This window comes from Nestor notabilis, unplaced genomic scaffold, assembly GCF_000696875.1.
Source record: "Nestor notabilis isolate BGI_N333 unplaced genomic scaffold, ASM69687v1 scaffold15385, whole genome shotgun sequence".
Classification (NCBI taxonomy): Eukaryota; Metazoa; Chordata; class Aves; order Psittaciformes; family Psittacidae; genus Nestor; species Nestor notabilis.
In genome coordinates this window covers 2,139-26,996 of record NW_009928017.1, presented here as the reverse complement: position 1 = coordinate 26,996, position 24,858 = coordinate 2,139, and the positions used below count along the sequence as shown (strand labels likewise).

Here is a 24,858-nt window from a genome sequence, read left to right as displayed (position 1 = left end):
AAACCTGGCAGCAGATTTCACTGCTTGGAAGCTGGGTGGTGACACTGAGCTTCATGCAATGTCTGCCCTCCTTAAGTTACATCCTAAAGAGCTTCAACTGGTGGCTGTTACTGAGCCTTTACCTTCTGCAACAGCCACCAGAAGAAGGTATGACAATTAATTAATATTTTTCTGGTATGGGATAATTTCTACAGTTCATGCAAGCATCCTTCTCCAATCCTCCTACCCAAATCAGCCCCTAACTACTGTGGTCTGTATCCAAGGCAGCTAATGTGCTTCAAACCACTGACCGACACCTCTCTATTACAGAAAAACGAAGCAATTTTTACAAATGTCTGAAGAAATGATGTATAAAATGAAAGGATAATTTGTTTTTATAGCTTTCTGCCAAGCTCCATACCATACTGCCCAACCTGCAAACAATTTATTCTGTATGAAATGTCACTAAATAATGACAAGGACTTACAGGTCAAACTGATTTACATTATATAATTTAAATGTCATTCCAAGCAGACCTGATGGCATTTTGAACAAATAATCTCATTTATTTTTGGAGCTCTAAGCTTTCAACAAGTTAATTACAGCTGAACTAATGGGTAAACTAAGCACTATAATTCGTTGTACGAAGCTTTTCTTCACCTGCACTTAAGAATCTAGAGAATTATATGAATACTAAAGAATAACTCATTTAAATTAAAAAGGTTTTACAAGAACTACTTGCACAGACTCTAAAAGTGGTAGTAAGTCTTTTTCTTAAGTAGGTTAAGAATTATTCTGAGTTGGTTTTAAGGAAGCCCTACAATGTTGCTATTACAGGTTATGTCATTAGAAATAAAATGGCTATTTCTTTTCAAAAAGTCCTGCAAAGGTGAACTCTGTAGTTGCTTTAAAGGCCATAAATTCTGACAAATCTCAGATTATTCCTTCACTAGTGCCTGTTCGTGATAGGAATTTTACAAAGCAAAGGGGTTTGGGAAAAGGAAATACTGAAAAGGAATTCTCACATATGCCGTGTTAGATTTTTTCTTCTTTAAAAGAAAGTCTTTTTATTTGCAGAATGCTGTATTAAAGTATTACAGGTTTAGCTGCAAATGATAGGCAGTAAACCATGTTCAGTAAAACTGTCATGGTTCTTTTTTTTCCCTCTGGTTTGGAATGACTGAAAATTGCAAAAATGGAAAACAACAGCCACAAAGAAAGAGCAACAAGATGCATTTTTGTTAGTCCCAGCCTCAATTCTATGCATGCATATTTTGTTCACATAACGGAGTGCACCTACACAGTTGGAATAAGCCTAGATCTCAGGCACTATCAAATTCATGCCTGAATTTTACTGACAAATCAGTCAATGAGAAAGGATAAGCCGAAAAATTTAAGAACAATAATTAAAAAAGTGTAGTATTGCCTTTAAAGTCTGGAATATGTGTTGATTTCAGTGTGAATATCCTTGATAATCAGGCATGTAAGTAAGAGTGAAGAGTTAAAATTTATAGCTGTCTTGAAATTAAAATACAGCCATTAATATAAATTACTAAATGAAAGAACCACCATTAAAACATGGGTATTCCATTTTGGTAACCTTAAGAGCTTTTTTGAGATTTGTGGGGTTCCCACTAATATAAAAATTTGCCTGCTTGACCCCCACAGACAGTTGCTGTGCCAAATCTTAGTCTTAGTTAGCTTTCCCACTGTTTTGGCTGCTGTCTGAGATTTCCAAGAAGTTTTTCTATGATTTTTGGTAACTGCTAATGAAATATTCCACGATTCTAGACAGGTTTCCCCTTTAAAGGCAGAAGACATTGCTTCTTAAACACTTACCAGAAGTAAACAGAGTAGGGAAGTTCACGCTACTGATTTGCTCATTCTACTGATATTCTTCCCCATCTCACAAATGAGCATGTTGTTCCTGTTGTCTTAGGGAGAAAGACCAAAACTAAGAATTTTAATGTACCTCCCATCTGGGAACACAGCTGTGAACTATCCCTGGGTCACTGCAGGACCTTCTTGACTTTTTTTTAAAAAAAAAAAAAAAAATCTAAGAAAATGAGGTGGTGGGTAGGAAAAAGCAAGAGACGGGGATGTACAAGACCACTGGGTAAAAAATTGCACTCTGCAATAGCTGCAGTCCCATACTTTGCAGTAACTTTATTGTAGAGATCTAAATGAATATATCTTCCTGAAAATGCTCTGGTGATTCTAGTAAGGGGAAGAGTGAAAAATACATCTGCAGCCACTTGCCAGTGGACAGACTAACAGTTGGCTATTATTCAGATTGTATATTTGGATAAGTTAATATGCATTTAGATCTAAGCAGATAGGAGAGTTTTCTTGTTGTGGAGAGATTGCAAGACAGATGAGTTATTCCTAATTCACTGTTATACATGACAAATTAGAGCTTCTCATACTGAGCTTTAATAATGAATTATTAGTTCCTGACACCAACCTTGACAGATCATTAACTGCAGCAGAACCATCAAGTGTTAGTATAGTAAAATATTTTTCTTACACATCAAAACTTAAGAAAATCTGTCCCACTTTGAGAAACTTACCATAAATTTTGTTGACTTGTATTTGAAGCACAGATAATTAAACTCTTCTTTACAGGAATAATACTTCTAAACACAATAAATTCTAAGTATAAAATTTCCCTCTATAATGGCCTGTCATGACTTAAAATGAAAAGGGGACAAGCACCAGTTTAGCATTCTCAGCACTAAGAACATATGAAAAATTATTCTCACTGGATGAAGTCAAATCCAGTCCATGGCTGGGAATAATTCCACATGGATATTTTATGTATAAATCCATATATAACTCTACATATTGTACACAGGAGACCTGAACTATCAGGCATTTACCATCTTTTAATAAAACAGTAGTGCTAAATGGAAGTGGCTGGTAAACATTAGTCATAAAAAGGTGTCAAAATGGCTGCAAAAATTGTAAATGACGAAAAAAACCATGGCTTGCTGTCAAAATGAGTCATTCAAAACTTGTAATACATTTTACTTCTAAATTACTCTTTCTAGTTTATGGATTAAAGAAATACAACATTATGGACTGTAAATATGTTGCTACAGGTAGAATAGGCTGGATGACTGTTTTCCTTGCAGCTCATTGCATATGAAAGCACAATATAGGGCTTCAAGGAAATACTCCAACTAGTTCAATATTAAATGTGGTGAATTCAGAATTACTTGCAGAATGTTTTCCTCCAGAACATGAAACTTTGTCAGGGTTCCAAATAAATACACATCCCAGGAATATCTCTGTTCAGAACTTAATCTGAAAGGTTTTAGTGGTTTATATTAAGGTTTTATATTAATAGAGAACATATCCCTTAAATTCGCAATCCTCCAGAGAACAACCTATCTGGCCCTTTTTCTCAGGATCCTCTAAATGCAGTATTCCAAACTGTTTCCACCTAAGAATACCTTCCTGTGTTCTGTGAGAAAGCAGAAGTGACGAGGTAGAGTTGGAATGATTAACTTACACTCCTGAAAGGGACTTTGCTCCTATGCTTAGCTGTGGCAAGTTCAAGTCTAATTACAAATATTTTGTTTACAGTTTAGAACATAAGTTGGGATTAACTCTTTTAAATATAAATAATAGAGATTGTTTTAAAGTTCGACAAACAGACTGTATGGTACAGATTTTCCAGCCCTACATCTATACATGGGGTGGGGGGTAAAAATGAAATTATTTCACTGCCAAGGTCTATCAATGTAAAGAGGTAGCTATAATATGATAGAAAAAGCTTGACGCCCCCAAATTTTCCTCTTTCAGGTGGGAAAACTATGTGTACTTATGGGAGAAAATGTAGTCAACTGGTTCCCTGATACACATGCAATACAGCAGCATGATACTGAACCAGAAGAGAGCAGTCTGGGGGCCTTTGCATGTAGCTGTTCTCCACAGCCATTAATACCTAACCTTTTGATAGCCCATCCATCCTTAACTATCTCCGTGGGTCACCAGAGTTCATTGATGAGCTGTGACAAATAAGGAGAACACTATAACTAAGAACATTAGATCTACACAAATAGCCTTTAACTTAAATAGAGAAAAAATCCTCTTACTTAATCCAGTTCATCAGCTCCACAGTGTCTGGGTCATAGAATTCTCTCAGCTCTGACAGTTCATCCATTATTCCTGGCCAGAACTATAATGAAAACAAAACAAAACAACTGAAGACAGAATGAACAAAACCAAGTCCTCGATGATGAAACATTATTTCCTCTTAGCTGGTAACTGATCCAGCTCCTGGATGAGCTGCAAGAGATAAGTGTATCCACCCTTCTTACGAAGGTTCAGTGGCTGTCATTACAGTATGAATACACAATTTCAGAGTTTGAGATCTGCAGCTCCTGCCAGATGACCAGAAGGAACAGAACTACCTGTGGTGGGGAGCCTTGGAAGAACAGCTTTTCTCAGATGCGTATCTCATTGGAGGTTTCCAGAACTCTATTAATTAAGATTAGTCTGTTTCTTAAAATCGATGGGAAATTAAAGTTGCCACTGAATATGACTGTTGTGCATTGCATCTACTTTACAAGTGAACCATTTCAGTTCCCTGGACTACAGGGTGAATGCTAATGTTTTAAGTCTTTTCTTGACTGACCAAGCTTTAAAGAACAAGATAAAAAGACATCATGTAAGAATCCAGTATGTAACAGCCAAGCCATTAAATAATGCCTGTGATTACAGGAGAAGGAAACACCCCAGGAACTAATATTAAGTCTGGAAAGGCAGCTTACAACTATGTAATAATAAACAAAAAAAACCCAACCAAAACAACCCAAGACCAAACCTTATATTGCTAGGAAATCCATATCGGAAGTTAGAATCATCAGATGTGCTGTGGGTGCCATGAATGGCATTTCAGAAGTCTGAATTAAAAAGAACCACTAAAGGAAAAAAGAAAAGTGTGACTGAATGGTAACATTCAATAGGCTGCTGGGTGGAAGCGCAGGGGGTGGGCAGAAAGCATTTCAAAATTTACTGGAGACCAAGAATACATAAATCCTATCTGGAGGAGAGAGTTAAGGATTGAAACTGATTTCTGAAAAGCTTAACCCTCTCTCCCCCTTAAAAAAAGCTAACAGAACAAAGATTTTTTTAAGGGTTTCTTGTTGTTTAAGCTAGTGAGTAGTCAAGGGCAAAGAAGGAGCAATTAAGAGAGATAATGACAATGCTAATGGCTGATTGCTTTGCATCAGTTTTTATCACAGAGGATGTTACAGAGCACCTATTCCAGACCTGTTTTCTTTAGATAACAAGGATTGCTGGCTTGTAAAGTGAAATGTCATAGGAAAGTGTAAGAAAACATGCCTGATAAATCTAAACTCATCCAATTTAGATAATATTCATCCAAGAGATCAGAAGGAATTAGAATGTGATGCTGCTGAGCTACTTAGCAAAAACGTGCATTCTTTTCCTAAAACTGTATTATGTAGGAGGACTGGGGAGCAGGGGATATAACTGGGCCAACTCAGATACTTAATAGTTTAACTGTTTACTTGGTACATTTGTTAAAGTAATACTGGTTGAGAAACACCTCAAGTATAGTCATGGCAATATCACAACCTTAGAGTTTGGGGCAGTAGTACTATAACAGACATTTCTGCTCTTCAGAAGATCACTTGAAAGATGAGTAAATAAATTAAGCAATTTTGAAATGAGACTATGAAGGCCCATAATGAATCAAAAAGCTCACTAACTCTTGCAGGTTCAAAGAAGAGGCACTGGCACAAACATATCCACTCCCCTGGCAGCTGAACTGCAAAAAATGACTTAAGACAATAAAAAATGCTGAGAGGTGAAGTACTTCTTTATTTCCACTGAGCACTTTGAAAAATGACACTTCTGATGTCAATAAAAATTATTTCCTGTATTTAGAAGAAACACAAAAATGATGCTTTTGAGGCAGACTGAGCACAACTCATGCCTGATCTAAAGCCTATGAAAATCAGTGACTTCTGTTGACTTCAGAATTGAATCTGATTTAGGAACTTCCTATCTGCTTATGAAGAGTGGGAGGAAAATTCTTCCTAGTTGATCTCTCACATGAGACTATTAGAATGTCATGCTCTTCGCATGACCTGTGTGAAGAGAAATGGCATTATTTCTATCATTTTCAGAGATGATAAAAAAAGTAAATGACTTCCCTAACCAGCATACTAATGGCAAAAACCCCCAAAACAAACTAAAAACTCCTCTAAAAATAGAGTAACAAGAAAATTTAAGTGGAGTACGTCACTGTAACTTTATTAAACAGTCTTTTTTGAATTTTAGTTTCACTGTTTAGAGTTTTAGTGAACTCTACTAGCAGCTTTCTTAACTGCGTTACAACTGCCTGTTTAACTTTAATAATGAAATTCACCTTGGGTTTTCCCTGAAGGCAATTATTTAACAGAAGTATTCTCATCTCACACTAGGTATCGCAGAAGTAAGCTCTCCACCGAAGTAGCATCTGAATTTTCAATCTTTGTAAATACAGATTAAAAGAATGGTATGCCCATTAAGTTGATGTTCTAAATCTCACTACTATGACAGACTGTCAGACTAATAATCTTGTATATGTTATTATTTTAAATATATTTTATGTATGTACATTTAAACATTTAACGATAATAATTTGTTCTTGGGACATGAAGGTAACAAAAGTACTTGACAAATTTAACAATTCTGAACTTAAAACACATGGCAAGAGGCACAGCACATAACATATAGTATGTTATGATTATTTCTGCTGCTATAATTAATCATTACACAATTTAACAATCTGCATCTTACCTGCAGGGTGAAAACCCAAACAGGCAACTTACAAACCCAAACAGACAACTTACATTTCCATAAAATTATGCATTTAAATAACACCTGGTAACTTACACAATCAGACAAACATTTGTATCTATGGACCATTACTTTAGATCAAATGAGCCCAACTGATCCTTTACATACAATTTCATATACATAAAGGCACTTTCACTTCAGGTAAGTTATCCCAATTTTGAAAATTCAGCCACAAATCTTGTATGCAATTACCTATAGAACAACTTCTCTCTTGGAGAAAAGGAAAACTGAACGTAACTAAAAAAAGCCAGAACATGCAGGAAAAAAATTGTCTTACCTTATATGAAATGTATAGTAATGTAATTATTGGTATGGAATACTTCATCACGTGCATCTAAGAAATTGCAAAAAAAGAAAAAAGATTGGTTATTTTGATGATACATTTATTTGGATAGACTTGATTTTAATTTATTGATATCTGACATATTTATCACATGGTGGAATTTACAGTTTGAATTTTAAGACCATGTTCTGATTTTGTTTTCAAGTAAAACCCTTACCACAGACCCATCACAAATGATGGATTTATATCCATATACTATCATTCAGTATAATGGGCTGTAAAGGTCTCATCAGACCACTGATGTTTCTTAATATGGTGACTAAACTTTTGTAGTAAAATTGTGGTTATTTTTCATTGCCACATCTACATTGCCATCTAGTGTATTCAAATGGAATTGTTTAGTATATAAATTGTTTAATAGATAAACCATTAGAAAATACATTTCACTTACTAAATTTAAACAAATGTACTTCAGAGATATCCAGTTTAGGGGGATACAAACTACAAACAAGATTCATTTCAGACGTCTTAGAATTCAGAGTCTTAATTTGGTCTAGATATGGAGTAAACCCACATTTCATGAAATGCTTTAAGTATAGTGCTAACCCTCTGTGATGTGTAGAGATGAATACACTTCAGGACAAGCTTCCACACTTCCGTACTGCACAGGCCAAAAGATGCAAATACACACATGTGGGATGTCCAGAGGTACTTCATTCTGGAAGAGGACAGACAAGTTTTTGCTGATCATCTGAAGCTCTGCTAAGCTGTGTTGATGACAGCAGTTAAGAGAAATTCTGAACACAGTTGTCTTGGACTTTCAGGACTCTGAAATAACTGAGTAAAAGATTTATGCACTTTGTTATTTGCTCTTGAGAGCATCTCTGCTCCCAAACTTAGAAACATTATTTTCAGCAGAATTTTGGGAAATGCCTCAGTCTACAAGCAGAAACACACCAGGGAAAGAAAGAAGGTTCATGATCAGTTTGATGATCAGTTTGTGGTCAGCATATTTTAGACTCTTAAAAAATACACTCAATCATCTAAAAAGCCTTCAGTAGAATTAAAAAAACTATACCTCATTGTGCTTAATGCCAGACATCCAAAAAGAACTGTGTGAATCAAGTTGTAAGCAGCATCAGGCTTCAGTGTTATTGTGCATTCACCCATTTTTTCCATCAACTGGACTTGATTTGAACCACTAATTAAACAGAAGAAGTAAGAAGTGTTATATGAAGTTCTGTAGGGTATTTCACACAGTTGTCTGAATTTTAAAATGTATTTAATCCTTCCGATGCTAATGAGCAATAGTACTGCTAGCAGTTCACATATAGAAGGCACAATCTTCTACTGTATCAGACAAAATTAAGCCCGATGACAGCACCAGTTTGGTGCAGCACCAGGTATTTATTTTCATACCTAGTTTTCTGGAAATGCAACAGATGTAAATGAGCTGGTTTAGAATGAGATAAAATTGTTTAGAGAAAGGTATGGTTGGTTTATTGCTTGAAGCAGTTATTCCCACAGGTTTCACAGGGCTTTTGATGAGAGTGAAGAACTTAACTGTGTTTTGCGGGATTTTACTGGTATATCTGGATGCTATTACAGCCATAAATTGGAAGTAAATTTACAGCAAAGAAGTGCTGAAAGGACTGGTTATTGCTTGAGGTGGCCAGTCTTGTGAATGTATGTGAAGGGCTGATAAAAAAACAAAAAATGCTGAAAGATGTGGGGTTTTAACTTGTATTTTTCACATGGGGGTAACTGAGATAACTGGACAGTATCAAAAATCAGGGTAACGTTTCAGATTATATCTAGAACTACAGAAAATAAGAGCTGTAAGGCCTTTTGTTTTGAACATTGATTGATGCAGTAAGGTTTTTTTTAAGTGACTGGTTGAATAGTATCAAAACGTCTTACAGATAACTATGACTTCACAATTAACAACAGAGCTTCAGCATGTCTTGGATTTCTCCCTCTCCCTTCCCCTGTCTCTCCTCCCCTTTTATCCTGTTCTCCACAAAATCTAGGATGAGTGGCATTAGTTATGTGATACTCCTTGAAACGCCCTGAATTTTTGCTTAACCAAATTATCTATCATCCATCCTAACTTTTGCACAGGTTGTAAATGCAAAACTGGGATGTCTGTAATGAACCATTTACTTTTTTTTTTCTTTAAATAACAGTTCAGTACTAATTTTCTTCTAGTGTTCTGTAAATTCCTCCAAGACCTACAGATCAGCCAGAGGAACTGGCAGCAGCGATGCACAGTTGCAGTCTACCATTCCTGCTTCTTCACACAGATCACACAAGTTCAGTACAGACTATCCTAGCTCATTTCTGGGCACTTTGAGAGTACCACCAGGGAAATCTTTCATTGGGAATGCTTTGATCAGGGAAAATGGGATGAACAAAAGAAACTAATGTTGTTTTCTATAAAGACACTCTTGCCCTGCTTCCCCTCTCCCCACCAAAATCCAACCAACTCTACACATATTGCAAAACTTCAACAGCAGATAAAAGGAATCTAGGGAAAAATGTTTCTTTGCTTCAGCCTCATAACATCCTTTACATTTTTAGCTTTAATAAGAAGTTACTTGATCTCTCTATTACATTCCCTGCTGTTTCTTTAGAACCTGTGGGAAGTAATGCTCTATTCTGCTGTATTAAACTGTTGTATTCCTTAGCCTGTTGTCCAAAAACTGATAAAAATGTGAATTATTTTAAGAATGTATTTTACCTGAGGTTCCGAAAGGCAACAATTACAGCTGCTACTGTCATAAAGAAGAGAACAAACACGTAGATGTAAAAAAGTAATGTATCCGAGAGTCTTGAAAAAGTATTTAATGGTAGTAAACCAAAAGCTTCTTCACAAAGATACAGGTTAGCATCAAAATCTCTAAAGAAAAAAGAATAATCCATGTCATCAAATATTTCATAACTCGATGTCAAAAAGGACCAAAGTTTCCTTTATTCCAAGAAATTAGAAAGCCAGAGTTATGCAGATTATTACGAAGGAAAATACACAATATAAACATGCAGTAAAAATCCATGATTTATCACCAAGATTTTAAATGAGAAGAACCTGCAGGCTTCACTTAGTGAGTCCTACAAGAAAGCAAAATTGCAGCTGATTCATACCTTGTTGCCCCAAATCCAAATTTTGCTTTCAGAAATTTGAATATATGTTCATCTGACTCAAGATTAAGAATTTTCTACAAAGGAGGGGAAAAAGAAAGGCAATTATATTTTAAGTATCAAAAAAATTAAGCTTCACACAATAAACATCTTTTTTCATTATTCAAATGAAACTGTGTAGCAACGCAGGCTTACTGAGATAGGGTGTTCTGCAATCAAGCAAGCATTCAGTTTGTAATTATGGTCCTGTGGTCCAAACGGCAAGTTACTTACTTACTTTTTAGAGTATCTACTAGGGTTAGCTTCTTATTTACAGATAAAGAATTTCCAGGACAAGTTGGCTTTTGCTGTACTCTTTATTTCAATGACTTACTTACCTTATCTTACTTTTAATTTCCACGTGTACTAAATTTTAATCTGTTGAAACAGATCTCTTGAAAAGACTAAAACTCTGAAGCAGAAGTATTACAGTCACGAATGTCTGCAGACAGGTCTGTGCACAAGAAGCAACTCAAAGTATGGCATGGTCTACAAAATTTTTATAACAAGTATTCATTTTTAAGTGCATTCTTTGAAAAGTAAATTTAATTAAAAACTTTGAAAATGCTTAGCAGAATCAGGATGCAGTATAACCTCCATCTGTTACAAAATTACCAGTGAGCTTCAAGTTACAAATAGGTATTCCATTATTTGATGTTAATTTATGATGTTTTAAGAATACGTTTAAAAACCCATATACCAAAGAAGATCAGCAAAACAATCTTTCATTTCCAAAACACAGTCTCTGAAATGCAGTGAAATCTCTTTGCAATTTTTATTTAATAGTTTTACGATAGATAGTTAACAAATAGCTTTTAATGTAATACATTTAGTTAAGCTTCTATAGTAAGGAATATTTGCTTACCTTGATAAATTTATTTATTAGGAGAGTCAAGCACAAGACTAATAGTACATGGAGGATAAGTTTCCCAAGCCTATTAAGCAAGGGACCCTTTTTTAGGTTTTTCTAGAAAGAAGAAAATATTAGTATTTCAGTACTTTTTTGGTACGTATTTGGAACAAAATATTAGTATTTCAGTAAATTTACATGTATTTAGAACAAAAGCAACAAAGACTACTTGAAACAGATTGTCTGTTAGTCCTGACCAGGATCAGATTATATTAGGTTCATGTAAGCACAAATGTACACAGAAGCAAGTATCCAGAATATTCTGATGGAGGCAAATCCAAGACAAGTCCTGCTGAGACAGGAGTAAAGTCCATTTATGCAATTTTTTTGCAGGATGCAAACTGCAGCTTGCACTGTCATAAAAGTTAATAGCAATCACAGAATTATGGTGTCTGATGTGCTTGGTTGTACTGCAGTTAGTGTAATTGAATTCATTATTTGATCATGCAATGTTTCTGTGGCTTTACGCTATAGTAATTCCTCTAATTAGTAATTTAAGATTATAATGTAGACAAACTACTCATTTATGTCACTCTTTATTTAGTACTACAAAAATATTTTGGTACCTACCTGGATTGTTCTTGCTATCAAGACAGAAGCATTAAAACTTATAAGTAATGATCCAAGAATCATAGAATTAAAGAACTGTAAGACACAGACTAGCAGCAATCCAGAAATCTGAATGATATAAAGCCATGTAACCTGTAACAATAGTAAGATTTTTATGCCTAAAAAACTTTACAGTCATACCTGATTTTCTTTGAATGTTTTATAACTAATTTCAACATCAATTATTTTTTTTTAAAAAAGTATCATCTTGCACTGAATCATTACACTTAAAGCCTTTACTATAGCCTTTCTATATTTATGTCCTGAACTAGTTAGGTTAATATTTTATATCTAGGGAGTCTGATGTTATAATAAAGCAGGTAAGTTAAACAATTGCAGAATAAGGGAAATACTAATAACTTAGTATTTGGAAGATGTTTTGTATTTTCTTTAATCAAATATGCGTTCCTGTAGCAGTCTCTAATGTCTTTATGACTAAAGAGTTATGGCTCAGTGCAGTCCAGCAGTCAGACAACAGATGATTTTTCTGACTTCTTTTCTAACAGTTGAGTACAGTCCTTTTTGAGCTATGCTAATTCACCTGAATGCAGACACTAAAACCCAGCTTATTTTCTGACACAATGGTACCAAAACATCAATCTTATGCGACACAAAGATCCTGAGTTCAGTCTTGTATTGCAGCAGTGGTGTAAGTCAGTATCTAAAGTGCCAACAAGATCCAAGAGGTTTAAGTAGCACTTTCTGGAAAATTAACGTGCAATAGCGGTAGTACAGTACGTCCATTTTCGTATAATTCAGGATGAAGCTGATAATTTGCAAACTTCCAAGGTAGCTGATCAGTCACACTAATTGCTAACTTCACTTTACATTTGCAAATATAATGAAGAGCTTAGAAACTGTTAAATAAACCACAGATATCTTAATATGCAGACACCATACTAATTTTCAGTTAAATTAATACAATCACAAATATTCAAGTCTGTTTCAAATTTAAAATGAAATAAACAAACATGAACAACTCTTCATCCTACTGTAACCTTCCTTAAAGTAAAGTTAGAACCTTAGTAACTTTACATTAGCTAAGGCTAATGTAAGTAATGTAATGTAAGCTTCTATGAGTGCTAAAATAATCTTGGTACAATTTCACAGGGACATTAAATTCAAAGACAATGTTTTAATCTTCCTCAGTGTATTTCTAGTCCCTAGGATTGACTGCAAATGATTTCTTAACTTAATTATACTTGTTTCGCTTTTTGTCTCATTCAGTTCAGCAACATAGCAGTGAGGATGTTATTTTTTGGTGAATTTCAGTATATGAAAGGTAACCGCTTCTCTTGAGCAATCTGATCTTTCTTCTTCCTTCTCTTTGTAGCACAGTGCCTAAAACTAACTTTCAAACAGGGATGCACAATACTTGAGGCCAAATTCATACACTGTTAGTACTTCAGTTTAGGCAAAGTTCTTTTTTTTCCCATGGACACTTCCAGAGGACATGCTCAAACCATGGTATTAGATCAATTGTTAGGATGGCATTTAAAGGTGTCAAATAGTGCAAAACCACAGCTGTGTCTAAACAATTAGCCAAAAATTAAACAGTAGAAGTGAATTATGTAAAGCAATAAAATCAGCTGAAAGAAAAAAAAATCAGAAATGATGTTGCTTTGATGATTCATTTTTACACCTGCAGTATATATACACTGTGATTAGTTAAAAGCACAAAGCAGTACAGTGTATAATCTGTATGACTTTCGGCATCTGAGCCATTGGTTAGTAAAACACCACCAAAACTTTTTGACAGAGAAAAAAAAAAGGTTATTTCCAAACATAATCTTACCTTTGCTGTGGGAAGCAAGTCAAAGCAGTCTAGTACAAATAATGCCAATGCTTGTATCAGCATCATAAACTGATTAAATTGCCAAGTCAGGCTAAAGAGAAATGTTGCTATAAATACAGCCACAAATGTCAATCTCTGGAAGGAGGGAATAAAGTTTTATTTAACTTTTTAGTTTCCTTCATTAAAAAAAAAAACCAACAAAAACCCCAAACAAACAACCCCCCAACAAAACCAACCAAGAAACCCACCTTAATATGTTCATTTCAAAACCATTTACATGAGTTTTCTAGCTGCAATAACAGCTTGGAGGGTAACAAATACTTTTGAGTTACAGACTCTTGTATTTATACCTGTATTTTACCTCTGTAGTAACACTTGCAAAACAATGGTGAGATCTGTTTCAGCTCACAGATTAACATGCAATACATGTTTTACTATACTATAAATAGCAGTTATTTGATCAAATTGAGGAGTAATAACACAAGAATCATTTAACAAAGAAACTATATCACCTATTAGCTTTTATTCTTGCATTTCAGGACAACCTCTTAAATTTGGAAATTAAACCAAAGAAATTCTTTAATCCTTGTGCTTTACAAGCTGTTTTCCTGCCCACTCTGCGTTACTCTAATGATTCCTTAAATACACAGGACTCTTGTACTCTTCAAAGCTTACCTTTATATTTTTTCACTGCTGAGGACAGACTCATATAGTCATAGAATCATAGAATGGTTAGGGTTGGAAAGGACCTTAAGATCATCTAGTTCCAACCCCCCTGCCATGAGCAGGGACACCACACACTAAACTATGTCGCCCAAGGCTCTGTCCAGCCTGGCCTTGAACACCTCCAGGGTTGGAGCATTCACAACTTCCTTGGGTAACCTATTCCAGTGCCTCACCATCCTCACTGTGAAGAACTTCTTCCTTATATCTAACCTAAAGTTCCCCTGCTTAAGTTTAAAGCCATTACCCCTTGTCCTACCACTAGAGTCCCTAATGAAGAGTCCCTCCTCAGCATCCTTGTAGGCCCCCTTCAGATACTGGAAGGCTGCTAATCATAGAATGGTTTGGGTTGGAAAGACTCTTAAGATAATCTAGTTCCAACCCCTCTGCCATGGGGATACCTCACACCAGACCAAGTCGCCCAAGGCTCTGTCCAACCTGGCCCTAAACACTGCCATGGTTGGAGCATTTACCACTTCTTTGGGCAACCTGTTCAGTGCCTCACCACCCTCACTGTAAAGAACTTCTTCCTTTTATCTAATCTAAACTTCCCCTGTTAAAGTTTTAACACTTTATCCCTTTTCCTGTCGCTACAATTCTTGATGAAGAGTCCCTCCCCAGCATCCTTGTAGGCCCCCTTCAGATACTGGAAGGCTACAATAAGGTCTCCACGGAGTCTTCTCTTCTCCAGGCTGAACAGGCCCAACTTTCTCAGCCTGTCTTCATACAGGAGGTGCTCCAGCCCCCTTATCATCCTCGTGGCCCTCCTCTGGACTTGCTCCAACATCTCCATGTCCTTCTTATGTTGAGGACACCAGAACTGCACACAGTGCTTCAAGTGACGTCTCACGAGAGCAGAGTAGAGGGGCAGGATCACCTCCTTCGACCTGCACTTTTGATGCAGCCCAGTACGTGGCTGGTTTCTGCGCTGTGAGTGCTCACTGAAGCCGGTTCATGTTCAGTTTCTCTATAATTCAACTACACTTAAATTAACAGAAGGTGTATCTGATTAATGTTTTCAATATTACAAGTGATTTGTGTGTGTATATTCTCTGTTATAAGAGCTTATCAATCATTTTGTCCTTGGTTTTCTAGACAGTTTTCCGATACTGATTATACTGTGTCATACATGTTAGGAATACTCACTTCTTGAGCAGGCTGTAAATTAGTTCTAAGTAGGTATGTGATGGCTGCTATCTGAACAGCAAAGAATGGTAATGCCCAGTTCTCTCTTAAAGGAATGGTGAATTCTACTCTTGTAGTATCTATTCTGTACAAAACAAACAGAGTTTCATAGATTTAAAACAAATAAAACACCAACTTGCTGACAGAGAGGTTGCAATGACAGGCATCTTTGCGGTATTTTAATTTCTTATGGATACAAATAGAGTCTCTACACTCAAGTTTCTTCAACATGCCTGGCTCTGAAAAAAATCATTATGAAATTTTTGCAAGACATCCATTGTTTCTGTATTTAAAATGTACTTCAGCTTCACTTACTATTAAAAAACTTACACTATGGTAAATCTTACTTACAAAGCACAGCTTGGGTAGTTTAAAAATGAACAAACAAAAGCCAAAACAAACCCACACTAAAAATGTTGAGTTTTCATATCACAGGTAATTCTACTTCATTTTTTAGTTTGCAAAAACAACATATAATAATTAACAGGTATCAGTTTCTTCACAGTGATCCCAGTGCATTAGATCTGAACACCACTAAACTGTTTAGGAACTTCCGGGCATTTTTTGAATGTTTTAGCATAAAAAGTATGGGATGGAAGTGAGTGGAAGTTCCCCAAATGGCATTCGTTTACAAAACCTGAACTGAAAGTTAAAGCAAAAAAAAAAAAATAATAATTTCCTTTCTTCTTGTGTAAATTTTTGCTAAAAACTAAAGTAAGTAACCCATCTGCAACGTGCTTATAGGGACGAAAAAGATATCTAAAACGTAGTAGCTCGGTAGCTTCATATGTACTTCATCTGGACAGAAAGTCTTTATCCATATCAATTCCATTTACTTATTCTATTTGTATACAGGATAACAAGCTTCCATTATTAGAAATATGGACAAAACAGATCTGCTCCAAATACTCTGTAAATGGAAAAGATAACTTAATGAAATAAACGTGAACTACTGCACATTGCATGTACTTTTTAATTACTTTCATCTTTGGAGAAAGAAACATTTTATCTCTATATACTTATTTATTCTGTAATGGACATGCTTGCAGATAAACACCTTTAGAGCTGCTGATTAACGTATCAAAAAGTTTTGATAGAACTGACACTGTACTTTCATTTTCCTGATTAATTTACAGGTAACAGCCTATGTCACCAGTCTTAGCTTCATGCCAGCAGCTTACTGCTAGCATAAACCCCGTTCTTTAGTTTTTCTCCCCAAATTGAGAATTCTCAAAATGATAAAGCACCAGAACAGCTCAATTGCTGCCTTTTTTCTCTGAGTCTTAGTGCCAGATGGAAACAGAGAAGCTGAAATTCTGACAGTTTTAGGCTATTGAAGGAATCCCTGGAGAATGGGTGTGGGACAGTGAGAAGAGATCTGAAGGGCATATATACAGCTGTCTTTAATACCTAAGCGATCCTAGGCTGGAGATGACAGGACATATCTTACATCATCTGGACATCCAGACACATCTGAAAGATGTAATCCAGTTTCAGAGACCAATTAAAGCCAAAATTTTTTACTCAAACTTCTTGAAACTTTAAAATCCTCATCTGCAATGTCTGTTTGTTTTCTGATTGTTTTGTACTATATAAACATTTTTTTTTCATTTTCTGGCTAATCAGTTTCATTTTTATTTTTTGGTTTCTGTCCAGTTAACCATGTACCTGAAGGTTTAATGCCTTACCTTTGAAACGAGGTACAATTTTAGAAAGATAGAAGGCTTAATCTCACTTACCTGTTTGTAATATACCAGCAAGCTGCCAACAACCCTGAAAGCCATGTTCCACTAAGAAGCCAGCTTGTTATATACAGAGCAATGACATAAACTGCCTGAAGTCCAAACAAAGTGTAGATATAAAAATAAACAGGTTCTAGGTATTGCTGTAAAACACAAGAATACTGATGTTGACATAAAACACTGATGGGGGCTTATACTTAATATGAATTAGGTTTTGCTTTTACAAATTAAAAAGGTATCAGGAGTATTTCTAATTAGAAAATAACTACAAAAAAGGGAGCTATGATTCACTGCACAATCTTCATAATGCACTTACAATCTAAAGCCATAAATAAACGCCTACCTGAATTGGAAGAATCCTATACAGAATGCTGAGAAACACCTCCTGGTAAACATTCATTCTTTCAAGTATGTTAATTGTCCTCACAGATTCAGTTTTATTGTCATATACTAAACCATGTAAACCTTAACGATAAAGAGAAATTGAAATAGGAGATTATCATTTTCCCCCTCCATCTTCATTTGAACAGTGAATAACTTTTTCAAAGGTATTTTAGGATCTGTCATCAAAAATGGCAAACTTTGAATCAAGGATTCAGATCACATTACCTCTGAATCAACATGACCTTGTGAGGTCTTCGCTTTCTCTGCTTTGAATCTGACTCAGAGTCTTAATACAAGTACTATATATTTAATAACAAATATGTAACATTTCTTTTTACACTTGCATTCCTAGCATAGAATCTGTGGTACATACTGGATCTTGAGATTCTTGTCATTACTTTGAATACAGGTGATGTTAATATTGACAAAAGTGTAGTATAAGGAAAAATTGCTAGGGAGCAACAGTTAAGTGTCTAGAAAACATGAGAATGTCACAGAAAACCCCATCATTGCATAGGATTTCCTTGGAAGCTGCTTATGGTGTCACTTACTGTCCAGGCATACAGCAAAAAAATGGCCCCTTCCCACAAATAGCTCCTAATTCAAATTGAACAAGAGAAGAATAAAAATGAAAGTAATATACTGAATAAACCACCAAGGCTGAAACTTAACAGATATGGAAGCTGTCCCTCCAAGTGATTGCCTTCATCAGAATATGAAGGTGTGACACAGAAACCCCTGTATCATTGTGAAATTTATTATGTCCGTTACTCAGTGGCTCCCTGGCACAGGAACAGAATAAATCTGTCTCCAGTACAACTGTTACACTATCTTTCACAATTACAGTATCCCTTGTTCTCAACTATATTTGAAAAAATTTAAAAATAGTCAGCTGGCAACATGAAGTAAAACTTACTTTACAGTTTACAATACCTTGCTGGATGGAAGCAGCCTGAATCATCTGTTTGTAGTAGGAGTAATAAAGTCCACATTCTGTTCTGAATGAAATCTCTCTTTCCACTTCCTGCAAGTAAAAGTTCATATAATTTCACTTTCTGTTTGCTTTTCACAATCATATGAAGCTGCCTTCAACTCAAATTCTTGCTGCACCAGGGAAACTGAGCTATACAGTGGCTTGTTAGTGCACTCTATGTGAATCAGTTCAAATAAAGGGTGTGAGGCAAAGGGCTGAGGTGTCGATGCCTCTGGTAGCTGGGGAAATGAATATCCCTTTTGTGATGATGCTCAGAATGCTGTTCAGAAACATTCTGGATATTTTACTATTCTTCTGTAATATTCAATGTTTAGATAGGCACAGTGGCCAACAGCTGGACTTTAAAGCTGCAGATATTTGCTTCATGTATTTAACCTTTTCTTCCAGATGTAGATGTCCCATAGTGTTCCATGGCTTTGCCACCTTAAGGCTAAACTAATTCAGTGTGCTTTACATAGGACTGCACTATAATGATACTCTGGTATTTCAGCTGGCAGGGTATGCTGTTGCCCACTTGGTAAGTGCTGTTTCTGGCAATTAGCCAGCTGTTCATCACTCTCAAATTACAGATTAAAGGAAAAACAATTCTTTACTTGTTTTCAGGTGTAGGTAAAGTTGTTATTTTTTAATTTTAAAATGTTCAAATTATTTAAACTAGGTACACTTGAAGCTATGTCTCTTTCTTGGCTAATATTGCAGCAGATGGAGCCCAGTGAGATACAAAAGATGTCCCAGAGAGAAGTGTCTCAGAACAGGATTTCTGCTTTGGAATTTACTTCCTTTTGTTAAAGACTCTTTAGTTATGAAGACCTAATGAAATTTAACAAATTCAGAGCCTTGAGCAACCACATTTAAACAAAATACAACTGCGTGAACAACTGACATGACGAGAATAATAGACATCGTATACAAAATTGTTTTATTGTTAGTGATCTTTTTAGTAGTTGATACAGAAACATCTCAGCAAGTATCTCTCAAAAGCAGTAAGTTAGAAAAGGTTTTATTGAAACTCGAAAATCAAATGAGATTCCTGTATGTGGTGTATGTCCTGGTTTTGGCTGGGATAGAGTTCATTTTCTTCCCAGTATCTGGTGCAGTGCTATGTTTCGGCTTGAATCTGAGAATAATGATGATGTTTTAATTGTTGCTAAGTAGTGGTTAAGTTAAATCAAGGACTTTTCAGGCTCTCATGCTCTGCAAGTGAGGAGGGGCAAAAGAAGCCAGAAGGGAGCACAGACAGGACAGCTGACCTGAACTAGCCAAACAGATATTCCATACCACAGAATGTCATGTTCACTACGGAACTGGGCCTGGGGAATTGGCCAGGGACAAGGCTGCTTTGGGATGGGCTGGGTGCTTGTTAGCAAATTGTATTGTGCACCACTTGTCTGTCTTGGGTTTCACTCCTCTCTCTCCCTTTCCTTTACATCATTATTATCATAATAATCACTATTATTATTATTTTTTACTTTATTTAAATTATTAAGCTGTTATCTCAACCCATGGGTTTTACTTTATCCCAATTCTCCTCCCATGCCATCAGGGGTAGGGGGGAGTGAGCAAGCAGCTGCCTGGTACTTAGTTGCTGGCCGGGTTTAAACCATGCAAGTCATTAAGAAATTTAAGTGAGATGTCTAAAAATAATCTTACTAAGCTTTCTTTACAAAAGTACATTACTGAAATAACAGAATGTTACTGTTTTCTGAGATTTTTATGAATGCTATTCTGGTTAATGCAACCTTGCATAGAATATCCACTTTCATCTTTCTTATACAGCCCCGTCTCTTTCACTGGAACAGGATCAATACTATTTCAAAGCTAACACAAAGGTAGATAAAAAATCATGTTCCTTCCCCCTCAACTGCTCAGTACAGAATCTTATCTCTAATCATGTGTTTTATTGAAGTAAACAGTTGACAAACTAAATCAATATTAGTTCTGGTCTTAGGAAAATCAACAGATAAAAACGCATCTGATTCAATGTAAGCTCACAATTAAACTCTCCAGCTGCACTGTGACATACAAATCATTGTAATACCAGCAGAAGAAACTGACATTGGCACTAAATACTAAAAGCCACTCACTTAGCAAAATGAGAATGCTGGAGTTTGAACGAGCTCTAGTTTCAAATTCATCATTACTGAAAAGTTTTCTAATACCAAAAAGAGGCTGATTCTAAGTGCTCATTAAAAAAAAAAAAAAAAAAAAAAAAAAAGGAATGTTAACATTTGGAATTTATTAAGGGGGAGATAGTAGTCACAGAGGGGGATCTAATTAGCAAAACCGCATTCAAACATGATTAATTTGTAATCCTGGCACCAGCTGTATTCAACCAAATGCTATAGTTTATGAGACAAACACTAGTGAGTTTTACATCTGTTTCATGCTAAGATAACATCTGTTTTATTCACTTACAATACTTTTCCAGTTCTACTGCAATTTATACTTTTCCTAGTATTCCACGTCAACAAAAACATACAGACTTATGGGTAAGTCTGTATGGGTAAGAGCACATGTTTCTCTTTCTGTATATTCAATTAGTAAGTCTTTAACAAAGAAGTTATCACTGTTTCAAGTTAAAAAAACCCAACACTATCCTCCAGGATACATACAGAGTTGCATATGATTTCAATTTATGCAACTGTATCCAAACATTAAACATTAAAATAAAAATACAATGGACTTCCTCTCAAAGGCAAAATTCTAAAAAAGCCTTACGTTCCTCAAACCAAGCAGCCATAGTCTGAGCTGAAGTTTTCTATAAAAAGCATAAGGTAAACCTCCAAGTACTTTTCTTTTTTGACAAAGCTGAAGTACAATTTGTGTAACTGAAAATATTTTTAGTTGTACAGTTTAAAATCAGAAAGATTTGGAAGTAGTCTGAACAACACAAGTGGAAACATATTATACATATACGTACAGCTGCTACCAGCGTTCCCAGTTGAGAATCATGGCTTCAGCAAACAAGATTTAATCCTTGTATGTCTTCTCTTGGATGGTTAACCTCATGCCCATCTGTTAGAATGACATGGTTCCTACTAAAATCAGACTTTTGATCCAGGGTAAAAGTACCCGTGACACAATGGGTACTTCTTTGGAAAAGTACTGGAATGCCCTGCTTCTCTTTGTGGCTTACGCATTCACTTTCTAGAGTACTAATAAGCAGGCTACCCAGTTCCTCACCTTTTTCATCTTTCTTTTATATTCAAAATGTATAAATGGAAATATCAGCATTTCAGAGAAAGAATCCCAAGATTCTTATCCTGCATGTCAGATAGATTTAAAATTTGATAGTTTTATTCCTGACTTCTTGCAAGCAGTGGTTTTATTAAAGGTAAATTCAATAGTAGTGGTCTAAATGGTTACTCAGAAGGGACGAGGAACCAATGAAAGCTAAAGTTTACCTATTTGTGTTACAGTATTCATTTGCTGTGTGGCCTTGGCTCATCTGAAGTTGCTTTAGAGTTTGCATCTGAACAAGCAATGCAACAGCTGAGAGGAGAGGTGATGCCATTCTCCCCGTTTTGTTATTTTCATAGCAGATCCTGTTCTCAAAAGATACTATATTTGAGCAGCAGTCTCTAAACAGCTATTGAAAAATCACTGCAAAAAGACTAGCCATTTTATGTGTTGTGCCAAGAAGTTTTCAGAAAACTGAGAAAATATTTTTGGATAAGAAATCTGTTTTGTCTTTCACCATCATAAACAGAAATCTTTGTTGTTTTAATGTATATGAGAGGAGATTCAAACTTTTCGTTCAAATTGTTTGGTCAAGATAAGTGATTATAATCTTCTGTGATCCCTGTGAGAAATGTACATAAACACAGCTCCTGCCTATGTGACACGGTATTCTGAATTCTCTTTTTTTTTTTTTAGATTGTTCTTTCAGGATGTTTTGGAATAAAAAAAGGGAATACCAATCATGTAGCTCTTTCATAGCATAAACCACTCTTCAAGATCTGCATTTTCACTTTTTCTGATAAGAAAATAATTCTATACCTTTCTCCAATGACCATGGCAAATTTATAATAGCAGCCATATTTATTAGCAAGTAAGAACAAGATTGACACATACTGCAGCAGCTGAAATGAATACCCTGTTGAAAGTCATATTCAAGATGGAATAAAACAGTAGAACAACCACAGAACAGGTTTTCTAGTTGGGTAAACCATTGCTGGAAGATGCCCAAAACTGAACTGGCTTTCTATAAACTGCAACTGAAATTACAGAAAGGCAACCACTACATTTGGACATGTGACTTATGACTTCGATTACTTAGAAGTTAAGAATCATGACTTTGCATAATGAACTCTTTTTACTTTCAATTTTTAGGGTTGAATTCAGTTGGCAAACTTCACAATCTTGTAACTATGCAATCATGATGTTCATGTATCAGTGGGGTCTTCAGAGCAAAAACTCCACCTTTTGTACCTGCATTATAACCATTATGTTCATACATTGCCACGAGTCCATGCCTGTTTGTACTTCACGTTATACAATACCTGTGATATTAATCAATATTGGGTTTTGGTAAAGGCAAACCTAAGGTGTGCCTTCAACACGTATCTATCTATACATTCAAATAAAGATGAGAATGGGTACAAAAGAGTATTATATGTATAATACACAATAACAGTTGTTTCAGTAAATGCCACAAGATTACAAGAATATAAATGTTTGTGGGACAGAAAAGGTGTGTATAGGAAAGGCACGCTGCAATGCAAGTATTCCAATTAGATACATGTACTCTTTGAATAACAACATACATAGACCTGACAGAGTGAATTTTAGGGATCTAAAGGAAAATGACTCACCTGCTTCTTTTCTCTAGTTAAATTTAGGTATGTGTGCAGCTGCATTATTTTCCCATGCAGTGATACTAGAAATAAACTAGTCAGTCCTGGATCTTGGGAATGGTTGGATATACACTGGTGAATGTCTGAAATATGTTCTGAGGTTTGCACATTTAGGATAACATTATAAAACATTAGCATTGAATAGTAAAAAACTGTGCAGTATCATGGTATAAATAGAGTTAGAGAGCTCTGTACCAGGATTTTGCATGTTGTGTAGTTTAACTGGGTTTTGATGTTGGATTGATCTGGATAAAAGAAAGATGATTACAGAGTGACATATAGTAGATCGTTGAAATTCTGTTCTAGATAGCGATCAACAGTTGGAAGAACCGAAGCTACAACTCAGGCAGGAGCTGTGTAGCAATATTTCTAGAGAAAAATTGGGGAAAAGTATTTATAGAAATGATCAAGTATTTAAAAAGTGGTGGGAACCACAGCTTTCTTTTTTTTTTTTTTTAATTAATGAACTATTCTATGGTTTTGAGCAAGTTCCAAGACAAATACATAAGCAAATGAAATTTCAACTAACACTCATTAATATCCATGAAAGCACTGATGAAAATATGAATATGACTGTTACCTTAATATTGGAAAACCACAGGTCATTTTCATGCAATGTAGCAACATAAACAGAAGTAAGAAGTCCAAGAGAGATGGCAACAATTCCGCCAACAGTTATGGAGAGTATGTTCCACAGCTTTCCACTGGTATGATCTTAGAAGAAAAACATACTTTAATTGTGAAACACATAATTCAAGTTAAAGGAATTCTGGAAACTCATTTATAGATTGCCTGCGCTGGTACAGTTTGCATTCTATAGGTAACAGGACACTTGGTTTTAAGAGGTCTTTACGGAGATGTGTTTTTTAATAGCAAATTCAGAGTAGTTTATTTGCATGCAAAGTGAAATGAAGTGTGCCTTAACTGGTAAAATGTAGTTTAAGAGCGCCATGATCCTATACAAATCTAGATCAATACCACATCTAATTTAAAGAATCCTCCAGGGCAACTTTTTAATTAAAGCAATACAGGATGACTGTTAGATCACAAAGTAAGAAATTAAAATCTTCTTTTGACATCTTAAAGAGGCTGCCTGGTTTTGAGAGATTGCTTGGTTTTTGTAAAAACCCAAACCAAACAAAATAACCCAACACTGAAGGTTCTGAAGTCTCACTAAGACTGAACAGCAGCCAAAGCAGCCTTTGATAACGGTGTCATGCTTTGAATTGCAGATGACCTCCTGTTGACATCAGAATAAGATTACAGATAGAATGACGGGAAAGAGAGGTTGTGTTTCTAAGTAGCTCAATCAGTTTACGTTCCTGGGGGTTTTTAGGCTGTTTTT

The 24,858-nt window shown here is 35.5% G+C and overlaps 1 protein-coding gene across 1 annotated transcript in view; it reads right to left on the bottom strand.

Moving 5' to 3' along the window:
- DPY19L3 (dpy-19-like 3 (C. elegans)) overlaps positions 1-24,858 on the bottom strand; it is a 29,466-nt gene that overhangs the window by 3,654 nt on the left and 954 nt on the right. The window contains exons 2-15 of the mRNA XM_010014323.1: positions 24,094-24,227; positions 18,597-18,687; positions 17,623-17,744; positions 17,277-17,422; positions 15,499-15,622; positions 13,630-13,764; positions 11,796-11,927; positions 11,181-11,282; positions 10,280-10,353; positions 9,879-10,037; positions 8,217-8,339; positions 7,745-7,856; positions 7,133-7,189; positions 4,080-4,162 (exon numbers count right to left, since the gene is read on the bottom strand). Coding sequence (XP_010012625.1) covers positions 4,080-4,162; positions 7,133-7,189; positions 7,745-7,856; positions 8,217-8,339; positions 9,879-10,037; positions 10,280-10,353; positions 11,181-11,282; positions 11,796-11,927; positions 13,630-13,764; positions 15,499-15,622; positions 17,277-17,422; positions 17,623-17,744; positions 18,597-18,687; positions 24,094-24,227 — 1,594 coding nt within the window. The remainder of the gene's footprint in view (positions 1-4,079; positions 4,163-7,132; positions 7,190-7,744; positions 7,857-8,216; positions 8,340-9,878; positions 10,038-10,279; positions 10,354-11,180; positions 11,283-11,795; positions 11,928-13,629; positions 13,765-15,498; positions 15,623-17,276; positions 17,423-17,622; positions 17,745-18,596; positions 18,688-24,093; positions 24,228-24,858) is intronic.